Source organism: Durio zibethinus, chromosome 18 (genome assembly GCF_047325235.1).
Source record: "Durio zibethinus cultivar Kanyao isolate XHJ-2024 chromosome 18, ASM4732523v1, whole genome shotgun sequence".
NCBI lineage: Eukaryota > Viridiplantae > Streptophyta > Magnoliopsida > Malvales > Malvaceae > Durio > Durio zibethinus.
In genome coordinates this window covers 22,196,098-22,220,423 of record NC_143179.1, presented here as the reverse complement: position 1 = coordinate 22,220,423, position 24,326 = coordinate 22,196,098, and the positions used below count along the sequence as shown (strand labels likewise).

The window sequence follows — 24,326 nt, the reverse complement described above, 5'->3', positions numbered from 1 at the left end:
ATCTACGAGCTAAAGGTACGGACATGGAGTCATGGTCCATTTACCAGAGGCATCAACAAGTAATGTATTAATATGATCAGTAAATCAAACTGAAGCATGCTTGAAGACCTGAAGAAGTTAACCCATTCGAGCTGTCTTCTTCATCTTGAATACAATATGCCAATAAAATAAATAGGACTAGGAAGCAAGCTTATTCATTGTGCTTTTCTACCTTTCACGATGAGATAACTTTCACAATCTCATTTTTGTGCATAGTTAATATGCACAAAAGCTAGAAGAAAAGCTGCTATAAAATAAATACTAAGAGCAATAGCAATTTAGGTTGGAAATCCAAAACCTGCTTTTATCCTGCAATAAAGTAAAAAATCAATGGATAAATACCAGTAAAAGAAAGGGAAAAGAAAAATGTAGAGGGTTTGGGGGGAAAGAGGTGCCTGAGCCCTAAGGAATGAGGATGATCAAAATGCCAAACTTCTGCCAATTTTTGGGTAAGAAGGCTACAATATAGTGACCAGTAACCATTGAACTCCAATAAAATCCTGGTTACCTAAAAAGTATAATGATAACAGCTACAACAATTGTGAGATCACAACAACCCCAACTCCACCCCCTAAACAAAGGAAAAGAAAAAACTGGATTTGAGTTCACAATCATGGAAAATAGATCATATGACAACTATCATCTTACTTCAATGTATTTTTTCACTTGCATATGCAAATATAAAAGAGAGCAGTATCTGTACCTTAGCTTGGATTTTTTCCTTGTAAACATTTCTAATCAAGTAGCTCACCCAAATTAAGACATGGTAACTAGCAGGAATTGCCAGGAGAACCTGATTATGGATTTTCTGACAAAATCTTTCATCAAGGTGCTTCTGGAATCAGAACAGAACTCAATCCAAATACAGATAATTAAGAAAAAATCAACAGGCAGCTATTAGAGGCAACTGTCAATACTAGTTAGAAGAATTGTTGCAGAACAATAAAAATGAAGGAAATCAAATTAGAACACTAAGTGAACTCTTCTAGACTAGGGATACAAACCTGCACAAGAAAAAAACTACAAATAAATTAATGGTTCAATCAAATTTTATGCAGGGGGTCACAGCAACATTCTGGCCATTATTCCAGCTTTTCTCAAATGACATGTAATCCCAAGTAATGATGCAAGGGTGATATCCAAATTCAGTTTGCCAACCAAGAGTAAAAATTTGATAGATCTCTATGGCAGCATAAAGTCATCCCCTTTCCAGTCTTGGGTGTTGAAATTGAAATTTTCTGCATTTAGAAAGCAATAATTATTGTACTTGTCATAATCATGATCATAAACCCACCATGCAAATGCATCAAACGAGAGTTTTTATTTGTTTTTGACACAATAATTGCATGCATTTTACAGGTGCACCAAAAAAGGGGGAAAAGTGATCAAGAAAATGACATGTATAAGCAAAAATGCATAAATTTCTAGTAAAAATTTACTTCCAGAAAGCAAAAATTTATCAATTAAAAATGTAAAAAGTTATATCGTGAAGCAAATTATGCTATTCTTACCAATTCTAACAAAGCACACCCAGAAAAGCTGCAATGGAACATTAACTGGTTAGCAAATCAATAAACTAAATCAAAGCTGAAGAAAAACAAAGAAAGCAAAATCAAGAAAAGGGAGGCCATCGAAGCAGATATTTTACTTCTTTGTCCGAAGGAGGATGAAAATTGGCAAAAAGAAAAAAATTTATACCATTTTTCGATTTGTGCGTGTCATCCTTGGGCAGGAGTTCTGTATCGCTCCAAGTGTGTCGGATGAATTTCATACTTACAGAGCAACGCTAAATTGTAACCAAGCAATATGGGAGTTACGGCCTCCAACCACGCCATTTGACAGTTGACGTCATCCAGCTGGCTAGGGCAATGCATTTCGACTAAAGTCCTAATGGGATGGTGTGATCCTTTTTAGTGTATTCAAAGCTCTGACTTTAGCCCAATCAAGAAAACAAATATAGGCCTGAAAGTATAAGTCCCAAAGCAATATCTTTATGACCCAAAAAGGAGTCCCAACACAGGTTTTTTCTTTGTCTGTTTTCAGAACTATTTTCTGAGGTCACTGTAGAATTAGGTCCTTTGAATGCAATGGAAAATTGTTAGTTCAGTGATACTTGAACTGGAATGGATTCTAGTATTGAGAGTGTCGAGTTCGAACATCAATCATAACTTTAAAAACCTGACAGTGAAAATGATAATGAAGGTGAAATTGATAATTCAACAGTGAGATTCGGAAATTCAGTAATGAGATTTGTTTAAATGGCTCAAGTAAATTGCAATGACTCACGAAAGAAGCTTCTGCCATTAATGAATTATAAAAATCATTAACAAAACATATAGTTTATATTGTATGAATTCATTTAGGTGACTGGTTTTACTTTTTTCGTTTTCTTGTGCCAGCCCACATCTGGTATATAGCTGCTAAAGCAAATTATCTCAAATTCAAGTGTTTAAAGGATTAGGACTTGTGGTTTGACTTCCAAGTTTTCAACTAATTGTAGCTAATTTAAAATTATTATTTTCAGTTGAATTATCAGTGGTTAGGGTTGGCAATCCTACCCAAAACCGTGGGTTCCTACTAATCTAATTTTAAAAGATTGAGTTTTTTTAAAAGAGTTTCAGATTGAATTACGTTAATTTCTTTTTAAAATTAGAGATTAAGGTTAGATTTTAAACAAATTTATCTCAATATGATCTAATATATATATATATATAATACTTTTTATTATTTATTTAATTTTATATTTATATTTAAAAAATAATATTTTATTAATTTTAAATCAAATTAAATTTGATATAAAAATGATATTTTAATATTAAATCAAATTTAAATATTTAATATATAAAATTAAATCAAATTTGAAACAATTAAAAATTCACCCCATTTCAATCCGTTAGACATCTTTATCAGTGGTTCTAACTTCTAAAATTTGCTACAATTTGGTACAACCAAAGCACGATCATCCACCTTAGGGTTTACCTGCTCTTTGTTATTTTATTATTATGGCATTTTTGCTCCATGTACTATTTTCTATTGCTTTTTGAAGCCCCCTTTATTCTATTATCTTCCTTGAAGAAAATTTAGTCCAAGGCCATGATCTAGTCTTTTCTTAGTCCATGAGACATATTTCATCGCATGACAAGCACATAGGCCAAAAAGGAGCCTTGTTGTGGACCTCTTTGGTAGTACTGTTACTTTGTATTTGTTCAAATTTTGAAGCTCATGATTGGATACTGAGAAAATTGAAGAAAGAAACCCAACGAATGATAGATGTAAAAGGGCATTTCATTGCCTGAAGGTTCTTGATTTACACTGCTACAATTGTACACCATTGTGGGGATTAGGACCTTGACAATGATTTAATTATCTGAAAAGAAAAATAGAACAATGACGAATTGCTGTTGATTGATCCCCTATTGATGCATCCATTTTCTTTTGGACTTTGGACCATTCTATATAAGAGAGAGAGAGAGAGAGAGAGAGGTGGTGTGGGGACAGAAATGGGAAACTGAGAGATTCCTTTTGCTGGTTATGATAGGCATTGACTCCCTTGTCCAAATGTCTTTGGAAAGTTCACTTTTTCTGTCACAATTGTGGGATTCTACACCTTCCCTATTCTTTAACCCAAGCTGCCACAACCTTGTATCACCCCCCATATGGCCATAAGGGCCATAGCCCTTCCCATTTTCCCACCACTATGCATACATTGGCAAATTGCTTACCCTCTCTCTCCTTAAGAAAATATTAATGGGCATTTTCAATGGATTTTGTGGTTTTGTTTGGCCAACTCAAGGCACTGTTTAGTCCAGGCTTGATAGCTGCACGGGAGTTTCAGATGGAGAAGCATTTCTTTTGAATTCTGAATCACATTTTGAAACAAGTTGTGTGATTTTGGCACTTCATTATTGTTTATCTGAATTGTCCTTTTCTTCTTATGTCACAAAGCTAATGGCAAAGCTTGTTTTGTATGCAGAATGATGCTAACTACAAATAAATTTGAAATTTTCTGCCTCCATCTTCATGCCTCAAGAACAAGAAAAAACAACTGGCGCTGCTAATGATATGCTGTAGCAGATGGTTACATATTTTATAACAAGCTATATGATCAACTATTGATAACAGGACAGGTTGAGTTATAGCTTTGTTTCCACAAGAAACAAACTATGGAAACAGAAACAGAAACAAAAACAAAAATAAAAACAAGCACCTAAGCCGCAGAATCCTTAGAAACAGTTTCCTGAATTTTCCAGGCTTCCTTTGAGATTCATACATCTTTTGTTTTCATTTCTAATTTGTCTTTTTTGATTACTTGAGTTGAATATTATGGTAAAAGATTCCTTGAGAAATGTAAATTTTGCTGCAAGTACAATATGTTACTCACCAACTTCTGATTGATTTTCAAGTTTCAACTCCTCTTCATAATAACAATCCTGCATCTTCAATATATAAATTTTACATGGTCCTAGGAGATCCTGGCATTGTTTTACCATTCAGAAAACCTGATTCAAAAACCCTGGAGACACATGGGTATCTAAACCTAGTCTCTTGTGCTTATAAACTGACAACTTTTCGAGAAAAAATCTCAGTATTGCATCAGGCATCAGGCATGGAACTCTGAGCCTGTTAGATTAGGGGATGTTATGTTGTTAAAACAACTCGATAATTTCATTGATCTAGGAAGTATGTCTGTCAGTTTCATTTGAAAATTTTGATTCTCTTCACTTACTCTAAAGCTAAATATAATTTACATGTTTTTCTTGGTACTGTTATATTTTTTGTCATTGAGAAGCTACACCCGTCTGACCTGTAGAAAAATCTCGATAATAAGATAAAATAGAAGTTTAATTTGTTTATTATTTATTGGGACTGCAAAAATTTTAAACCCTTTGCTGATGGAGCTCAAACATCAGCCACAGATAGCTCCAAAAACTCCATCCTAGCTCTCTCTCATTGACCCCAGTGAAACAATATATGAAAATTTGCACCCAATTAGCTGAGTTATTATCTATTTTAATTTAAAATTTTAACGATTTTATCATTTAAAAAATATTTTTTTTATAAAATAAAATTATGAAATTATCATATCAAAATTAACAATATTTAAAATCTCATAAAACTTTTGAATAAAAACATATAATACCTTACAATTTGAACACAAATAATCACCTAGCAAAGTTACTAAAAGAACAAGTAAATGATGCTAAAAACCCAGATTATGTTCATCAGTTTTTATAATTTCATATTCATTAATGCTTGTCAAAGGTATGAATTGTCTCATATTAATCTGTCATTGTAAAAATTGGCAGTAACCTTTGTTTTGGCAGAAATTGCCAAAATTTTCAATTAATCTAAGCCATTAAAACCATCTTTTTTCCCTTTAGAAGCTACCTAGCTACAAAACTCATTTGTTTATAGACTAGGCTTTTGGATTTTTCTGCAATCTCAATATAAAAGGTATAAATTACACACTTATTAATAAGAAAAGTTTTCAATAAGAAATCTCCCCCTCTTTCACTTCTTCCTTGTTGCAGTGATAAGAGAAACTTTTTCTCAGTCGTTGAGTATGACGACAAAAAGAGAGACCTGGCCACCTTACAACAACCATGACACAACCCTACTTTTTTTTCGCTCTTTGGTATGGATAGTGGAAAAGGTCAAGTCTGGGAATAAGCAATTTTTATTTATTTTTAATTGTGGATTCTATAGCAAGTGTTAGTCTCTTGGACAATCTGGGTACCTGGCTATGCCACTATTTTCTCCAAAAAGAGATTTAGACAAAGAAAAACCCCACAAAACCTCATTTCCTTTTTAGCATCCAATGTTTGCTTTAAACTTCACCTTTCATTCCTTTTGAGGTGACAGCATGCTTTTGTTTTAGCCTTACTATTGTTAGTGACGCAAACAATAATTGATTTTTCATAATCCTTAATATTTGAAAGGACTTGCTTGAGACTGTTTCTAGCCGTTGTAAAATATTGTATTTTGCCGAATTGACTAGCTAATCAAACCAATAGAATTGTGATTGATTTTACATATGAGAACAACAGATTATACAAAAGGAAACAAAATGTGCTGCATGTTTAATGATTATACGAATCAAATGAGAGTTTGCGTGATAGCATAAATTATTTGCTAGAGTATTTGTTGTAGATTAGTTGAAAAACCAACTCAAAAACCAGCATTTCCAAGTGGATTACGGCAATCTTGTGACCTTTTAGTTGAAACATTTCAACAATTAATCAAACCAACCATCATTTCAGCTATGTTAAGCAACCATTTCAATACAGTAATCATGATTTTGTTAATTGAATCGAGTTGCTTGATTTGCCAATTGTGAGACAAACTTTTGTCATCTATACATGTGATAAGGCTGGTGTTCACATTTGTGTCAAACAAATTGGTGAATGATGATGCACTAAATTCAAGCAAAGTGCGGATCTACTTCTTGGCTAAAGTTGGAGGCAAAGAAAACATTACCTTTTACTCTTTCCAGATTTTGTTCAGAAAAGATCTATGTTAGAATTCTGGTGACAGTATTTCTGTAGCTCTGAAGTTTTCGCTTATTACTTAGTAGCATTTGTTTTCCAAGACAAACCTTTATTCCACATGCAATAAAAATAAGCAATGCATAAATTCTATAACTACTACAGATGCAAAGATTGTTGAACACCACCCATATCTTCAATACTATTCCTAATGCATAGAGTATGATACAATGCATGGCAGCAGGGAGGGTCACCAACTCCCACTTGCTTTGCAACAAGAGAAACGAATGTAGAAATTTAGGTATCAATCAAGGAATAAATTATTGTAGACTAAACTTTCCTTCTCTCTAAACTCTAAACGGTTATAGGCTCTATTTAGTATTCACCATCTCTCATTTGGTCTCCTTTAGACATCTAGTTGAGTGAAGAAAATTTGTCTACTTTTGGACATTTGACAATTGACATCAGGGGGTATAGTGTCAAAAACAAATCTTGTATGTGCAGTGTGCCTATGCCAACTTTCTTCTCCCCTTAAAGCCCACGAGCTGGTTTACTTCTAATGTAAAAAAGAGACCCTCCTCATTGCAAAAGCAAAGTAATTTATACAGTGAGTGAAGTGAGTACCTTAGAAAAGAGAAAGAAACACTGGTCAAAAGCCAAAAAGCTCTATCTTTTCTTAGCCGTATTTGTGGGTTTTTATGCAAAAGCATTTTCAGTCGTCTGCTATGTTTCAGGCTGTTTTTAGCAGCAAAATGATCACCTTCTGCTTTGTGGGTAGTTCCTGGAAGTCCTAGTATTCTTGAAAATGCAAGAAGACAAGTTAAGTTTCGGAGTGTAATAACGGGTCTGTGTGAACCCACTTGGTCTCTCTTTCTTCACCTGGTTCATCTTCCTCAGACCCCTTTTGGCGTTCCCTTGTTTTTTCTTTTAGAGCCTAATTGGTAAAGGCCTCTACTTTGCTCCATTTTCAGCTGTGCTGTTCTTGTTTCAACAAATATTTTGGTTTTTCTGTTCAGTTATAAACAAATTTTCGCTGATAATATTTTCTCAGTGATGGGATTTCAAGGCAGTGGAGAAAGTGAAATGTTGGGATTGAGAGTTACATCAGCAAGACACAAGCGTTCAAAGAGGTAACTTTGCATAAACTTTTGTTAGTTTGCGGTCACCTTTGTTGTCCTTTGATGTTAAGATGTTCTCTAACCGGAAAGAGTTCTGAGATGGGTTTACTTAAGAAAACTCGTAACTTTGAGCATTTACAGAAGTAGAAACCTGAAGAGGCATTTGCATATTCTCCTTTATTAGTTTGGCTCTATGTCCCCACTCGCTAGTTTTGGTCGGTCATTGAATGTTTTTTGTGGTCCTGATGGAGAAACAAAGGGCAGTTTTTGTAAATCATGGAACTGCTTGAAATTTGGCTTCTGGCCTCAAATGTTTCTTTTCTTTGCCAAAGATTTATTGATTATTCTTTTTTTTTTCTCATTCATTCTTTTAAATTTCTTTTTGTTGATAACGTTTGCAATTAATAAGTCATCGGTGAGTTACATTGAAAACCGTTCTTGAGATGGTTTTCAGAAAATGATAGCCAAGTGGACCACTGGTACAGGTTGAGGAATGACATCCTTGGTCTTCTTGCCTTTACAAATATGCAAGAAAAGTTATCTAATTGCTTAAGTTTTGCAAAATAGTCATGAGAGGGCTACGAATTGCAATGAAAATCCTCAAATCCTGCCTTTTGCTAATTTTATCAATTGATTCTTGGCGCTTGATTATGTCACATAGCAGCTTTCCTGATAGGCAAAGAGTTGAGGAAGATGGCTTGGATAGTTCTCTTGAAGCATCAAATCGTACAAATCTGGTAATTCATTCCCTTTTCCTTTAAAAGTAATTGTAAGCCATTTTTTTTTCTGTAGTTCGTTAGTAAGCATAAAGCATAATGATTTGATTATCTTATTATTTCTTTGACTAATGACTTTTTCTCCTCCATCCAATCTAAAGGCCTAGTACAGTGCCATCCATAACTTATTACAATGATCTCTTTTTCCCTTCCCTTTCCCACGTTTCTTTCTTTTTCTTTTTTCATTTACCTCTTGATTGTTACATAGGATGGTATGTAAGAGGTGGTGGTTCAAAGTAGAAATCATATAATCAAATTATTTGATAGAAATCAGAATCAGTCTCTTAGCCCTAAATCTAGATGGAGCTGAATAAAAATGACTGCATTTAATTTATGCCTGAAAAACTGGGATATAAGGCCTTGTTTAGCTAAGTTTAGTGTCCCTTTCTAGACTCAATTATTTGAGATCAATACAGAATACTCATCCTAAATTAGAATATTTTTCCTGACCAAGGGTCTGATTTATATATCTGGTACCAGGATATGAGGCACTTGAAGGACTCTGTCAAAACCCTGAAGAAACAATCTCCCACTCCCAGAACTGAGGTCCAGAACTCTTTGAAGCAAGAGGTGTGGAACTGAACCTGTTTTATCATTTTAGTCATTTTTGGATATCACAGGGCTTGAATTTAATTCGGAAGTGGCCCAGTGAGGTCTTTTATGTCTCAGGGTTCGGCTACAGCTCACAAGTTTTGAAGTTCTATTGCTCATATGATTTTTTCTTTTTCTTTCCAAAAATCTTTTGTGCAGATTTTACAGCTAGAGAAAAGATTACAAGATCAATTTGAGGTTCGTCGTGCATTAGAAACAGCATTGGGTTATAGATCTTCCTCCCATGTTGATACAAACGAAATATCAGTGTCCATATCCAAGGTAGGTCCTCTAAATTCTTATTTCTCTGGGAAATAGGAGTTTATTGTTTCTGTTCTTCTTCTTGGTTTTTTAATGATATCACTCCTTGCACTGCTGCTTGTAGTCTCAGTTTTGCCTATGTTTACCTCAGAATTCTCATTTTTGCCTATGTTTACCTCAGAATTTAGTTTGTTGACTCTACTTTTAGCCCTTTCATTATTCAGTCCGCCTCTTGACAGTTGACACTGCTTTTCTGCAGCCAGCTGCAGAGTTAATCAAGGAAATTGCCGTGTTAGAGTTGGAAGTTGTATATTTGGAACAGTACCTTCTCTCATTGTATAGGAAAGCCTTTGATCAACAAGTGTGTTCTATATCGCCATCTAAAAGGGATGAAAGGTTAAAAACCTCAGTAGGAAACCCAAGAGGGAGATTTTTGGAAGTTTCCAGACCTGACGATGCATCGAATGTTGAAAATTCAACTGTACAGTCTGGTTACCATCACAATTCATGGAAGGAGCCTAGTGGCGTTGAAGAAGAAAAACCATTAGATTCCAGTGTTCATCGCTGTCATTCCTCACTATCACAGCGTTCAGTATTTTCAAGTAGGACTTCTCCTCCGGATGAGAATTTGGCTAAAGCTATACGTGCCTGCCATTCACAACCTTTGTCCATGATGGAGGTAACTTACTTTAAGCATGTTATCTCCTCAAAAAATTTGTTTTCTATCTACTTTACATTTTGGTTAATTGATGGTCATATTACATCATAGCAAAGCATTACAGTCATTTATTTTTTCTGGAAAACTGATGAGCAATAGTTTCTCTACAGTATGCTCAGAATGCTTCGAACATAATCAGTCTGGCTGAGCATCTTGGCACTCGCATTTCTGATCACGTTCCAGAGACACCAAACAAGCTTTCTGAGGATATGATCAAGTGCATTTCTGCTATATATTGCAAGCTTGGAGACCCACTTTTGATCCAAAACGGCTTTTCATCTCCCAATTCATCCATGTCATCAACCAGTTCTTTTTCCCCACAGGATCAGCATGACATATGGAGTCCAGGGTTCAGAAATAATTCATCTTTTGATGTACGGTTAGATAACCCTTTCCATGTGGAAGGACTTAAAGAGTTTAGTGGACCATATAGCACAATGGTTGAAGTGCCATGGATTTTCAGAGATAGTAAGAAACAGGTTGGTGTGGAACACTGGCTACAAAATTTCGGGTGAGTCTTTCCAATATGCAATTGTCGCAAACAAGTAAACCTTTTCTGATGATTTGGGGATCTTCTAAGAAACATTAGATCTGTGCTCGTCTTGCAGCTTTCATCTGTTTATCAAATTATTGTGTTTTAGGTCACTTATCTGTCGACTGGAAGAAGTTGATCCTAGGAAGTTGAAACATGATGAAAAGCTGGCATTCTGGATAAACATACACAATTCATTAGTGATGCATGTAAGTGTTCTCATCAATGAAAAGAATCTGCTGTTATGGTATTGGCTCCAATTTTAATGCAATAGATTGTATTCAATCTTTCTTTTCCTCTATAATAGGCATTTTTGGCTTATGGTATTCCGCAAAATAATGTGAAGAGACTCTTTCTACTGTTGAGGGTAAGAATAACCTGTCTCATTTTTGCCCCTCTTGAATGATGAAACTAGATTGGTATGTGTCATCTTATATTCTTGTACTATTCAGGCTGCATATAACATTGGGGGTCACACCATCAGTGCAGATACAATACAGAGTTCCATCCTGGGTTGTCGCATGTCTCGTCCTGGACAGGTAGATCTCAAACCTCATCCCATAAAAGATGTTGTAGAGACCAGGCTTCAGTCCAAAATCCTATTCTTCAAGAGAAACTTGTCTATGGTGTCCATGAACGAAAAAGAAAGATAAGGCAGAAATCTACCTTATTATTTCCGCTTTGCCTTTTCTTCGTCAAAGAAAAAGAAAGAGAAGGCAGAAAAAGCTTAGGGAATTTGTCATTTATTTCACATGAAGTGCAAGGAAGCATTTATTTTTAGTTCTAATATGCCCAGTGAGCTTGATTTAACTCATGTTTGAAGTTGGTGCTGATAAAGCTTTCTCCTGCTTGTAGTGGCTTCGGTTATTGCTTTCTGCAAAGGCTAAATTTAAAACTGGAGATAAAAGGCAGGCATATGCAATTGAACGACATGAACCTCTCTTACACTTTGCACTCTGTTCAGGAAACCATTCTGATCCTGCGGTACTATATCCTCTTTGATCTCTATTTTTTTTTTCCTTGCTACTGGCACTAATGACACAATGTTCTATTGTGATTCCAATTTGCCTTGATAAAGTTTTCCAATTTGGAAACTATAACCTTCTTATTATATTTTTTTTCTTTTCTTTAGGTCCGTGCCTACTCACCAAAGAGGGTATTTCAAGAGCTGGAAACTGCGAAAGACGAGTATATGCAGGCTACCTTTGGTGTCCGCAAAGACCAGAAAATTTTGTTACCAAAGATCGTAGAGTCCTTTGCCAAGGATTCAAGTTTGTGTCCAGCTGGTATCATCAAAATGATCGAACAATCTTTACCTGAATCACTTCGTCAGAGTATTAGAAAATGTCAGCTAGGAAACTCCCGCAAGAGCATTGAATGGATTCCTCACAATTTTACCTTTAGGTATCTAATATCTAAAGAATTAGTAAGATGATTGCCTTTATGCACAATGCATGGTGCTTTGTCATGATACATTTTGCAAGTATTTTCATTTCGAAAGATTTTCATATTTTTCCTTGCACAAAGTAGAAATGATAAAGGAAATGTTAGGATATAACAATGGGGCATCTTTTGCAATGTAATTGTTATCCTGAAGTGTCATGCAATTGGGAGAGAACCAATAGTAGTGCTTGCATGTTAGACTTAACAATCAAATCATGCTGCTAAAAGAGACAGACGAACGAACTGCTAATTACGAAGAATACACTCTAGTCTTGTCCAAAACAATATGAAGGATCTGTCAAATGGTAAGCTTCTGAATCATCAGAACCAAGTATTTGTTCAAACTGGTCTCTCAAGTACTTATAGCCACCTGCATCTGAACCTTTATGCAGCAAAATCCCGGCCCGGCTCCAGCCGAGACCATATGCATCATTTCCAGCAACCATTTCTCCTCCTTCCACACTTCCAGCCTTCAGTCAAAGCCTACCTTCTGTCCATTGCAACAAGTCACCCACCTTTATGTAAAGCCTGAATCGGGGACAGAGTACTAGGGATTTAAATTACGGTCACGGATACGTTTTTAGTTGTATTACGTTTATCATGGTTGTGGATATAATGGATATTATTACGGTCATTACAATTATCGCGGTTGTGATTTTTTTTCAAATTTGCACAACTTTTTATAAAACATAGTAATTATAATTATACTCATAAAATAATTTTAAAAGTAATTAATGACACCTTACCTTATTTTATTTATATAAAAAAATTATTTATAATTTTTTAATATTATAGTAAGATATTCACATTTAGAAAATTAATAACATACAAATATTAAAACAATAAAATCATTAATAAAATCCAAATAAAAATAGAAATAAAAAATCAAATTAATATATTAATCATTTAATATTTTATTTTTTTCATCTAAATTATAATATAATATATCGTTCAAATTTACATTAAATTTTTTCATCTCAAATTTCTTGATCAAACTTAATTCTCAAAATTTTTCAATTTTAACCAGTTATTTGTTCCCAAAATTTTGTCCCTAAATTTATATATAAAAAAAAAAAAAAAAAAACTTAATTTTGTTTGATCAAGCATTGACCAAACTTAATGCCCACCAAACTCCCCACTACACTCAAATATTTCTTTCAATTAAAAATGTAAAATTCTTCAAATCTTTCCACCTAAACTTTTTTCATTTTTTTCTTAACCCCTACTTTCTACCGTTCCCGCAAATCATCCACCAGCCATGGCAACCAACTAGCCTCTAAGCTTCCACCGTCATCCAACAACTAGCCTCTAAGCTTCCACCCTCATCCAACTTTTCACCCAATTAATGTCATGACTCATTTGATTTCTTCTTCGATTCAACTAGCATAGTCCCAAACTCATGCTCACAGAGTGCTCATATATGGGTTTTTGAGATTTTAAAATTTCAAGTAAAATCTTGGTATAAGATTTTTTAATTTTTATACAACACAAATTTGCAGACACTTAAATAGGAAAGAAAATGTAAGTTTAAGTGTTTTATTATTACTTGATTTCAATAAATTTTTCTTGATTTTTGATTGAATCTATTTTTTTATTGAATCAGAGAAATATGGTTTGTAAATCTACCCATATTTTTCTCATTTCCATGACTTTGCCAAGCAACTTGTTAAAAATCATTTCAATCTTGGAATCGGTTTCCTTATTGACAGGCACCCCATCGCGTTTATATAAAAGGCTATTATCTTGGACCTTATGAAGTGGAATAGAAAATTGCCTAGTCAAAACTCCAAGAGGATTGGCATGGATACCAGTGATTACACTGCCACCAAGATCCACAGCAGTAAGTTTATCCTTTTTACCATTCTATTGAGTATAAACTCCTCCCCTAGGTCGATTCCTCCCTTCCCTTTTAAAAAAATAGAAATAGCATCAATTGCGGCCCACTGTTGCCGCTATTAGCCACTATGATGTTTTTTTATAGCTGTAATGAACCGCTAAAAACATAAATTTTTTTTACACTCAATATCGATTGAATAGCGATAGTGGTGGGTGTCAATTCTGCTAAATAGCGGCACGATACCACTATTGCGCCGCTATTTGAATGCATATCCAGGACCATGTGAAGAATATTGCAGTCATTGAACTGGTGAATCCTGCTGTGCCGAGGGGAAGTTCAACGAGGAGCAAGGGAAGTTTTTGTGTTTTCTTGCAGGCAAAGCTTTTCTTTGCCACCATTTATGGGATAGATGATGGTGCCAGTGACTAGTGTTACAGCACTAGATTGACTGAATATTGAAGTGTTTTTTAAAAAACATGGCAGATAATTAGATATCTCGGCATTTATCTTTCTTGTTTCGTTGATCCCAAATGCATGTTTTTTAAGGTTCTTGAGCAATCGGTTTCCTGCACGTTATAGTTCCATTTCGGTTTGCATTCTAATTGGATTGAATCTAGCAATCCAAATAAGTAAGAATATTATGAATTATCCATCTCTCTCAATTATCTATTTTTTTTCGTAAGTAATTTCTGAAACCTACATTTTGCTATGCTTTAAGTATTGCTTTAATGACAGAGACACCTTAAATATAAAAATAAAATCCTAAACACAGACTTCCCTTTCTAACTTGGTATGATATCTTAAATTAGATCTACAAACACGAAACATGAGCTCTTGTGTATCCATGTTGTGTTTGTGTACAATATTTTAATGTTTTTGACAAATAAAAATATGCATGACAAACCTTTTCTGGTTAGTTTCATGATTAACCAAGCTTAACAAAGTCGTCACTCAGTCCCAAAATTGTAAAAGAAGGAAAAATATGTACAAGAGAGAACCTTTTCACAACAATTATTGTTTTTATTTAGGATCCAAATTATTGCTATTGGATGATTTAATATTGTTGTAAGTCCAGAACAAGAGACTAAATCAAGCTTGGCCCTCTCAAAGCTTTCAAGAATCAAGACATTGCCCAGTAACTCTCAGATCAGATCCTACAACCAGTTATATATATAGCTAATTTTCTAGTATGGCCTCTCTCCTTCATAATTTCCAGGAGGATTATAGAAACAAATAGTAAAAGTCATTCGGTCCTTGCATGTTGCTTGTGCGCACCCCAGCTCCGAAGAGTTCTTCCAAACCACTTGCGTGTAAAGTCCACACTTGTAATTTGGTGCACAAGAATTGCTGGCATAATCATAGTAACTCTTCTCTTTCACCCATGAAGCCACTACCATGCGCGGTGTCCGGGCTGCTCCACCCCAGAACTGGTTGGCTCCATACTTGTCACCTGTCAGGTTTGCAATCTGACACCCCATTTTGTTCCTTTGGTATCTCGCAAGGCGGCTTGTGGCATTGGCTAGTTGCTCACTCCACTTGAGAGGTCCAACCCTAACTTCAGCTCTTGCTTGGTTGTGTGCGTCCAGGAATTCCCTGGCTGCAGTACCAGGCATCACTGCTGGAGCCGTGATGCCATGGCTCGTTGCTGATGCTACCCCTTGGGCTGTGCTATGGCAAATAGCTAGAACTAGAACTGCAACGAAGGCGTTGGCCATTCTCTGTTGTCTATAATTTTGCAGTGGTGTTTACCAGTTCTGTTGATAGAAATAATTTATATAGGCATCCAAGGATGGTGACCGTTCCATTGGAAAAATTATTGCATCGCACTTCAACGAATTAAGACCTCTTATGTTGTGTTATAATTTATGCTAAATATGATTCTTTTTTTTTGTCTTGGGGTCACATTACTGTTTGCCCATTTTTTATTTTAGGAACTGAATTGATATTCAAAGGAAGATTGAAAAAGAGATCAAGCCAATCTGTAGGCAGAGAGCCAGAGACGTGTGGTATGGGAATTTGGAAATGGAACAATGCGCTCGGTGAGAAATACCTAAGGTCGGGTAATGCTACTGAAACGGGGTGGAATTTATGGGGTTCAGTGCATTTTACTATTTTTTAATTAAAATTTTTAAGATCTGGTATAACCCTTGATAAATCAGAGACTCCATATGTTCCATGGAGCATTGCACATGACCTTGTTTGTTTGACTTAGGTATGTAAGTTATGGTCTGCCCATGTGATGTGCATTTAATCATTCATAACTTCGGATGTAGCCACTTACCAGAACCAAAGGGCTAAAGCAAGTGTTGAATCAGTTGAGCCCGTCTCCTAAATGGCCCAATGGCTAAGTCTGCCATGGTCTTCGATGGGCTAGATACCACAGCTCATGACCACTAAGACAGGCTTGTTGTCATAAGGATTGCTTGAAAAATCTTTCACACTCTAATCCTTTCTGATGGAGTTAATTGGACTCGGCCTGAAAACTATGTCGGTATGGCGCTACCAATCCTCCAGAGTCCAGGCTTTTGCTTGGCAGAATGGCCAACTGCTGATTTCTGTCTAGTCAAGCCATTTAATTGCCGCTATCTTTCCGTTTAACATTTACAAGTTTATAATATTAACGACAATTCTCTATCCCAATCAAACTGTATAAATAACGACACTTCAACTAATGCGAATTCTTAAGCATGGTTGCTTGATTTGCCTCTCAATTGTTTTTCTATTCAAAAGTATGTTACATGCACGATTATTCATAACAATTTTTTCACGTACTGATTTTAAATTACATAATAACAAGACTATTTTTATGTTGAAATTTCAATTAGAGTATTTCTGCAAAAACATTATCCATAAAAATTTTCATGATATGACTTTGTAACTCTTTTCTTTCTTAGATGGATTATTTCATTTGTTTATTAAAAACATTTGATGAATAATTAGCTCATCTAGGTCAGTTTTAAATCCCCATCTCCCATGTAACTTGATGCTCAAACAACAAAATGGTGAATGAAAACGATTATCCGTTGCCCCACCATCCAATATGTTCATATTTTGTTTGACAAAAATTAGAAAAAGAAATTATAGAAGGCAAAAGGTGGTCCATTTATTTGTCTAAGAATATAATAAATTTTGACAACCATGGTCACTAGTTTTTGAGCTTGGATGAGTCCATGATCCAATGGCAATCTAATTAAATTGCGTCCTTTTCCAGAAACAATTGCTTCAAATGATTGTACTAATCTTCTCCAATATGCCGCCTTCTGTTTGTCTTCATCCTTCTTCTCACTTTCATGCTCGTTTAAAGCCCACCTTTCTGTCATATTATTATCACCCAATTTTGTTGTCTCTTCACGAAATTCAGGGTTTGGATGTGTGAGAACGGAACACATCGACAGTGCACCATTTTAGTAGCTTACAAATGGATGGGGCAGCCTTTGCAAAGTTGCCATTCACTGTTCTAATTATTAAGTTGGATTTAACCTAAGCAGATTACCGACCTGTTGCCCATAAAAACATATGAACTTGAGCATTTGATCTTGATTTAAGCTATGCTTGATTGAGTTAATGAATAATTGAATTTTGAGTCAACCAAATTCTTGATTCCACTATATTGAATTTTTAAGCTAATCCAAACTTCTGAGGTTTAAGAAAACTTGGGTTTGTTTGTTTGAGCATATCAACATTATCAACACCACCATCCAATATACAGGAGCGAAGCCAGCATCGAAGGTCAAGTGTCACGGGTCGAGATTTAAGCTTCTAATTCATGAGGCTCCGGGACAACCCTTTTAACATCTCAGATCAGTTTCCTGTCACGGTTCATATTCTTGTGAGGTATTATCTGCTCTGGCCTTCTGACCTCACGGTTTTATCTTACAAAAGGTGCTTCGTGACGCCCTCGTCACGGAGGTTGGTCACCCTGCCTACTTCCCTCGAGGTGCTTGGCGTGGATCGAACGGTTTAGGGCTGGCTCTAATACCACTTGTCACGGGTCAAAACTTAAGCTTTGAACCCGTGCGGCTCCGAGATCTGGGCATTCACCTTTCCGGCATCTCAGATCAGCCTTCCTGTAACGGTTCACACCCTTGTAAGGTATTATCCGCTCTGGTCCCCTGATATCACGATTTTGTCCTACAAAAGGTGTCTCACAAGACGAAGGTGATATGAACCCTTATATATCTCAATAACCCTCTTATTATGTTTAATGTGAGATTCAAGATTCTTCTTTAAATTTATGACACAAGCACTAAATCAATACTAAATTAAATTAGAAGAGGGACCAAGAACGAAAATAACCATGCTAAAACAGTATCAAAACAGTAATTTTAAGGCTATCAAAATTTTGAGGGGCCTTGACCCACGCTTGCCATTCGCCTCTGCGAATATACTTTTGATATTAAGTAGTTACAGATTGAAATAAACAATTGGCATACATCGAAAACGAGGCTCTCATAAATATGTAGCAGGGAAAGTTGGTTGTATGCACTTGAAATAATGATGGGATTTCTTTTGCGCTGTATAGGAGGAGCTTTTTGATGGATGCAAGAAAACTCAAGTCCATCAAAGGTGAAGAATCATGCTTTTGAAGATCCACATTATGGCTCATACTTTATATCATTGTATGTAGTCATGAACCAACATTCTAGTTGAACATTAAACTATATCATCAGGATTCAGGTGGGGACCTATCTACGATTTCATAGGTTAATAAAGTCCCTAGAGAACTGCCATAAACCAAAAGGATAAAGCGAAAATGCTCCTAATAGAAAAAAAAGAGTTTCGAGATAAAGCAACATTAGTAGTTAATCATTCTTGCATCTTCAAAATTTTATCTAACACTGAGATTCATCACATGTTTGAACTTTATCTCATAATTTGCTGGACAGATAGCCATCATTCTTTAGCCTTTAATTTGCATAATCCAGGGCTCGATTTGGTTAAAGTTGTAGTCAGGACTCGGGAATACTATTCTTAATAGAGAAGGATTAATATTGCCAGTATTGGCATATTTTGATATCTGTTGAATAATGAGAAAAGGAGAATTGAAGCATATTGATTAATGTGATCATTAATTCAGTAATCATTCTTTGAATAAATTCTCAAATCTAAAGTTGCAACCTATTAGCCAACAAATTGGTTAAGATATTAAGGTTTGAATATTTCATTTTTAAGATTTAAATTTGAATCTTACCATCATTAATCTCCTTTATAAATCTAATATAAATCTTTTTTGAAATTTATTATATATTTGTTTTAATCTTAAAATGAAAAAACCTCCTCTCACCCTAAATTAAAAAAAGAAAAGAAAAGGTTGTAAATCTATCGGGGAATGCTTTATTAAGCCTGCATGAAAGAAACCATGAAATACATTAAAAGGTTGTAACTCAAATTTAACCAATTCATGAAAAATGAAGAGAGGGCCGAAAGACAAGTTGGAATCTAAGAAACAGCTGGATCCAACTCCAATACGGGCTCTGCAATCAAGGTCGTTGAAGCGATGAAAATAATAGCACTAGCTATAGCACAGAAGGAAAAAATACTGGTGGGGGCCAACGCCTGAAGTTAAATATGGAGATTGGAGTTGATCTGCTAGTCAGTCCAATAAAAGCTGCAATCCAAAATTGAAAAGGCTCTGGCATTAAACTCTTTTACTTGAACTTTTTGCAATGAACTTTAGTTGTTCTCACTGAAAAAAGCACATAAAGGTAACAACAAAAACAGTGGTTAATAGCAAAAGTGTGTGGAGAACAGCAGAGGAGTTCAGCTGCTAACAAAGTTCTAAACTGGCATTTAATATTGTGTCCATTTCATATCAATGACTATAAAATACGAAAGTTATCGTGTATCCTTTGACCTCAATAATGTTTGCTTTCTTCTTTCTCGTTTAAAAGCTGAAATTTCCGAAAGAAATGAAACGGATTTGACTGCAACTGGATAGTATTATATGTGTATATATGAATTTCTATCTAGCCTAGTTGAAAATTTTAATATATACTATGCAATTCCACCAAATGGGACCAACTCACGAGAAGCTAAGGACCACCAACTTGTACGAAATGATGGCAGCTTTGGGTGTTTGTTGGCCATGGTCCCCCCCCCCCCCCCCCAATAAGAACAACCTGTTCTAATTTCAAAATCATGAACATTTTTTATCCCACCTTCTTATCATAAGCATGTTGACAAATTTCTACGCAATCACCATGATTTGCTAGGCATTGGATTCTACCGGGCTGTCTCTAATTATAGAAAGTTAGCTTGACATTCTAACCTTTGAATCCAAATGTGGGAAATCAATATTAATGAATTTTTGCAATTGGATTGGTTGCTTGAGGCTTTAAAGGCGCAGGTCAAGCCAGATTCAATCTTGGTTTAGTGTGGTTAGACCCATTGGCTCATATTCTTAAGCATTCAAGCCAATTGTTTGTAATAACTAATGATATCATCATTTTTCCTTTCCTAAATTTTAACTTGAGTGGAGATGGATTTGAGTTTAGTCCCCTGGTGGCCGAGTTGTTTTGGTGAGGACAGAATTTTAAAATCATAAAATGAGAGGTCAGTTAATGGTAAAGGCCCAAATTTTTTCGGTATTTAAATTTTAACGATCAAATCAATGTTCAGAAAAAGAGTAGGAATGAGGGAAAATCAAAAAATAAATATGAAATGTTAAAATGCTTATATTAAAGGGAGTGAGATTATTTATACTTATATGATGACAGTGTAAAGCTTAGGAGACCTGAGCTCCAAGTGATACGGTTAGAACTAATGTTGTTGACCCGAGCTAATTTGATAATCCAATTGATAAGTGATAAATTAATATTTTTCATACGACATTAGATGATTATACGAAGTAACCGAACTAATATCTATTTTACCCCTTAAGCCACAAAACGCCCTATAGTAAGGTAGAAGCTTGAATCTCATTAATTCAAAGGTACCCAACTAGCCAGGTAGCTGAAGCTTCTGATGATGATGATGAGGTTACAACTGCATAGAAATTGAAAGACTATGCCCCATTCCAACCAGGATATTGGCTTCCAGCTGTAAGTTCCAAAAGTTGAAAGAGAAGTTGGAACAACGACCCCAAAGAGAAATGCTTACTATCACGTTTTACCAAAACCACTGCTATCCTTTGTTGTTAGCTTTTTTGAATGTTCTAAATTTTGAAGTAGATTTTTTTTTTGGTAACATTATCAAGGGTATTCTCAATTTCATTTGAATCTGATTCATATTTTTCCATTGATTTTAAAGTACAATCATGCATACAAATATGTTATATTTTAAATTTTACTCTCAAAATATTTTTCACAATAATTAAACCCTAATTGACAAAAAAATTTATCCTGTTATTAACTCAATTTAATCTTTTCGAGTAATTTTGAGATAAAAACTATTCAACAGTCAGTAATTTTCAATATATAGATAGAAAGAGTGAAAGCCTTTATCAAAAAGATTCATTGACACTTTACATAAAGGATTCTTACAATGAGCAAAGCCTGATCATTTATAAAATATCCGTATTCGATACATATTTTGATTAATATAAATACAAAAATTTGACATTTTAAATAAAAAGTAAATGTGTTAGTATCGTCATCTGAATACACTTTTTTTTTTCTTTGAGTTGTGATTTCTTCTTCCCTATACAAAACCAACCAATGTGACCCAAGCTATAGCCAAATGGTGATAAGTTCCCACAGATAAAATTTTGGACAATCATGTGTCATTTTCACCACCATCATCATGATGAATCCGAAGATTTCAAACTTGTGGGACAAAATCTTACCCATCCCTCTTCAATTTTCATTATCAACATCACAATAGTTTCGAAGCTTTGCGCAATGCGACAAACTCAATAGAACATTTGGCAAAGCATACCTCAGTTTGAGCACAATGAATCTCAAGTTCTCTGTTCTGTTCCAACAAATGCTTAGAGGTTAGGTGATATATAATATCATCAGTATCTTTTTTGCTTTTTCACTGTTTTCTTCCCTCATTCTCATTTTAGAAACATATTAAATTTTTTTAAAAAAATATTTGCTATACGATTTTACAATATTAAAAATCATATTTTGTATTTGATTAAAAAAAAATTTAAACACGTAATATCAATGATTTTTAAATAAATTATTAAAATTAACATTTAAAAATTATAGATTCGAGAGAATTTAAATGCATAATATCTTTTTCAATCAAATATATAATAAAATAAAATATTTAAAAATACATTAAAAATTATATATATATATATAATACACAAGTAATAAGAAATATTATGAAAATACTAAGTTTAACAAAATCAAAAATAAAATTTACAAAAATAAACAAGATATTAAACATTAAAACGACTAAAATAATAAAATTTTCATCGTTATCTCTTTCCGATCTTTCTCATCAAACAAAGTATGTGTCAATTTCTTTCTATCAATAAAATCTTTGGCATAGAAAAATGAGATTTATTAAATAAGATTTACATTTTGACTCTACATGCAAAGAAAAGAAAAGAGGATGTTTTGTTTTTTTGGTTTAACCAAATTTTATTTTATTATTGTTGATAATTTCGTTTTTATTTTTAATTATTTTTAGGCAGAGAGTTTCGTACGTAACAATTCAAGGTTTAGTTTGCCAATCAACATTTAGAATTAAATAAAACAAAAGAGGAATAAGGATATGATTGAACATTGAATAATATTCATTCTTGACCCAAATAGGGGTAAAATTGTAACTCGACCCTCACATGGGCAAATGGGGCATGTAAAGAAAGACTAGAATTATAAACTTTAAGCTAATCAAATCAAGCGTGACGGTCAACCTCCTTCCATTTCTGCCAATGATTTGACTAACAAGTCCTCAACATCATTACATATTTACAAATATACCAGTCCTCCCTATTCAGGAATAGCCCTCAACATAGCCTTAAACTTTCTCCTCCCTCTCCCTCCTCTCCCTCTCTTCTCACCACCGTTCCCACGAACACCGCCGACGGAGGAAACTTTCCGGCTAGGAGGCTCCTCTGAAAACACACAAGGAGTAACAGTTTTACTTCTGCTCCTACATTTTTCACCCCCACTACTTTTCATTAAAGCAGAGCTAGCTTTGACAGCCAATGCAGCCATTTCTTCAGCTTGTAAAGGATGTTTAAGCCAACTCAATGGCAAAGCAAAGTAAAGTTGACCAGGTTGAAGCTCCTCGTCTTCCTGGATAGCTGATGCGACATCGCCGAAGTCCATTTCATCGGAGTTGCAGATAAAACACATGGGGTTCCTTTGTAAAACATAAGAAACCTTGACAGGGTAGGGAAACTCTTGTAACCTTCCATCTTGGAGAATCAGCTTGGCTGTCGCTACACGAGTTGACTCGCAAGAACTACAAATACCCATTTTCAGATTCGTGGATTTTAATGTTGTTTTTAATGGAACTCAACTCAGTTGTTTTGGATTTGGGAAATGGGAGGAGTTCAGCCTGCATTTGATAGTGAAGGGTAAAGGGCAAGGGGGGATTAGGGAGCTTATATAGAGGGCAGCCACGGGAACATGGAGAGAAAGAGGGGCCTCGGATGTTGGACCAAGCTGCCACATGGATTTTGTCGTGACGTGCTAATTAGCATTTTTATTTTATTATATATCATTTATTAATTAAATGATAAATATTTATTTTAATATATTTTACCTTTTTTTATTAATGTGATTATGTTACATATTATACTATTCATTTTAAACTATAGGAAGGGGTTACCGGCCTGTAAGTTGGGGGTGATATGATAGTCCTTCATTTCAAAGTATTTGTTAGGGAAATTTTTGTTTCTAATTCTTATGTGATAGTTAGATTTTTAAATTAAATGGTTTATTTATGGGGTTTATGTACAATACCACTTGATTTTATTTTACTTTGTAGTATAGATTATCTAGTATTAAAGTATTTTTAATCAAGTCAAGTCATACTTTGAATCTTGATTTCTTCTCTTTGATGAATTCACTGTTTGATTAATTGAGTTCTTTTTAATAATTTCAGCACTCTAATTAACCTGAACAAAAAAAAAAGTGAATTTCTTTTGTACTTTCAAGTTAAGTTTATCTTCATGTAATAATTCCTGTAAGGGATTATCTTTATGCAGCTATGCCGTTTATTGCTGATTTAAGGGGGTTGTTAAGACATGATGGAGATGAGATGATGTACATTGCTGCAACCTGACGAAGGCTTGAAGGTTTCATCACGTGGATTGTGGAAGTAGGAACAAACCCAAACGCCCCCTTAACGGAATGATACCTAATAGGTTAATGCCCACCCACTTTGAATGGTGCACCTTCCCATTTATGGCTACTTATTGCGGAGCAAGGAAAAAGACCTTACTATATACCATGGTTTTATTATTATTATTATTATATTTGTTATTACAAAATTCAAAAATAAATATTTTATTTAATCTTTAAATCAAGATAAAAATATATTATATTTAATAATTTAAAATATAATTATAAATTATACATTCGATATAATCTTAATAAATCATCATTAGTATAATTTAAATA

At 34.6% G+C, this 24,326-nt stretch overlaps 3 protein-coding genes and 1 long non-coding RNA gene across 5 annotated transcripts; 1 reads left to right on the top strand and 3 right to left on the bottom strand.

The window, feature by feature from the left end:
* Positions 1-174: 174 nt before the first annotated feature.
* On the bottom strand, positions 175-2,137 carry LOC149513883 (uncharacterized). The gene is made up of 3 exons (XR_016330047.1): positions 1,738-2,137; positions 1,551-1,578; positions 175-1,277 (listed from the first exon to the last, which is right to left on the bottom strand). It is a non-coding gene; the product is annotated as an uncharacterized LOC149513883 (long non-coding RNA).
* A 4,714-nt stretch (positions 2,138-6,851) lies between these two features.
* Positions 6,852-12,630, top strand: LOC111300767 (uncharacterized). Of its 2 annotated transcripts, XM_089747970.1 has the most exons (13): positions 6,852-7,465; positions 7,576-7,654; positions 8,307-8,379; positions 8,899-8,988; positions 9,169-9,291; positions 9,530-9,949; positions 10,099-10,499; positions 10,630-10,729; positions 10,828-10,887; positions 10,973-11,059; positions 11,376-11,504; positions 11,653-12,268; positions 12,356-12,630. In XM_089747970.1, exons 2-12 carry the CDS (start codon positions 7,578-7,580, stop codon positions 11,953-11,955), a joined length of 1,863 nt encoding a protein of 620 aa, XP_089604096.1. In that variant the 5' UTR covers positions 6,852-7,465; positions 7,576-7,577; the 3' UTR covers positions 11,956-12,268; positions 12,356-12,630. The 2 variants fall into 2 exon arrangements, with proteins under 2 accessions (XP_089604096.1, XP_089604095.1); XM_089747969.1 differs by lacking the exons at positions 6,852-7,465; positions 7,576-7,654 and having other exon boundaries at positions 7,851-8,379.
* A 2,169-nt stretch (positions 12,631-14,799) lies between these two features.
* Positions 14,800-15,635, bottom strand: LOC111300766 (STS14 protein-like). The gene has a single exon (XM_022896382.2). The coding sequence runs from the start codon at positions 15,513-15,515 to the stop codon at positions 14,985-14,987; it is 531 nt and encodes a 176-aa protein (XP_022752117.2). The 5' UTR covers positions 15,516-15,635; the 3' UTR covers positions 14,800-14,984.
* A 6,808-nt stretch (positions 15,636-22,443) lies between these two features.
* LOC111300765 (uncharacterized) lies at positions 22,444-23,314 on the bottom strand. Its single transcript, XM_022896381.2, has one exon. It carries the CDS (start codon positions 23,175-23,177, stop codon positions 22,686-22,688), a length of 492 nt encoding a protein of 163 aa, XP_022752116.2. The 5' UTR covers positions 23,178-23,314; the 3' UTR covers positions 22,444-22,685.
* Positions 23,315-24,326: the final 1,012 nt, after the last annotated feature.

Coding starts and splice junctions, on each gene's coding strand:
- LOC111300766 (XM_022896382.2), bottom strand. CDS start 15,515: ATGGCCAACGCCTTCGTTGCAGTTCTAGTTCTAGCTATTTGCCATAGC.
- LOC111300767 (XM_089747969.1), top strand. CDS start 8,212: ATGAGAGGGCTACGAATTGCAATGAAAATCCTCAAATCCTGCCTTTTG. Junction 8,989..9,168: donor AGAACTCTTTGAAGCAAGAG/GTGTGGAACTGA, acceptor TCTTTTGTGCAG/ATTTTACAGCTAGAGAAAAG. Junction 10,888..10,972: donor GACTCTTTCTACTGTTGAGG/GTAAGAATAACC, acceptor TGTACTATTCAG/GCTGCATATAACATTGGGGG.
- LOC111300765 (XM_022896381.2), bottom strand. CDS start 23,177: ATGGGTATTTGTAGTTCTTGCGAGTCAACTCGTGTAGCGACAGCCAAG.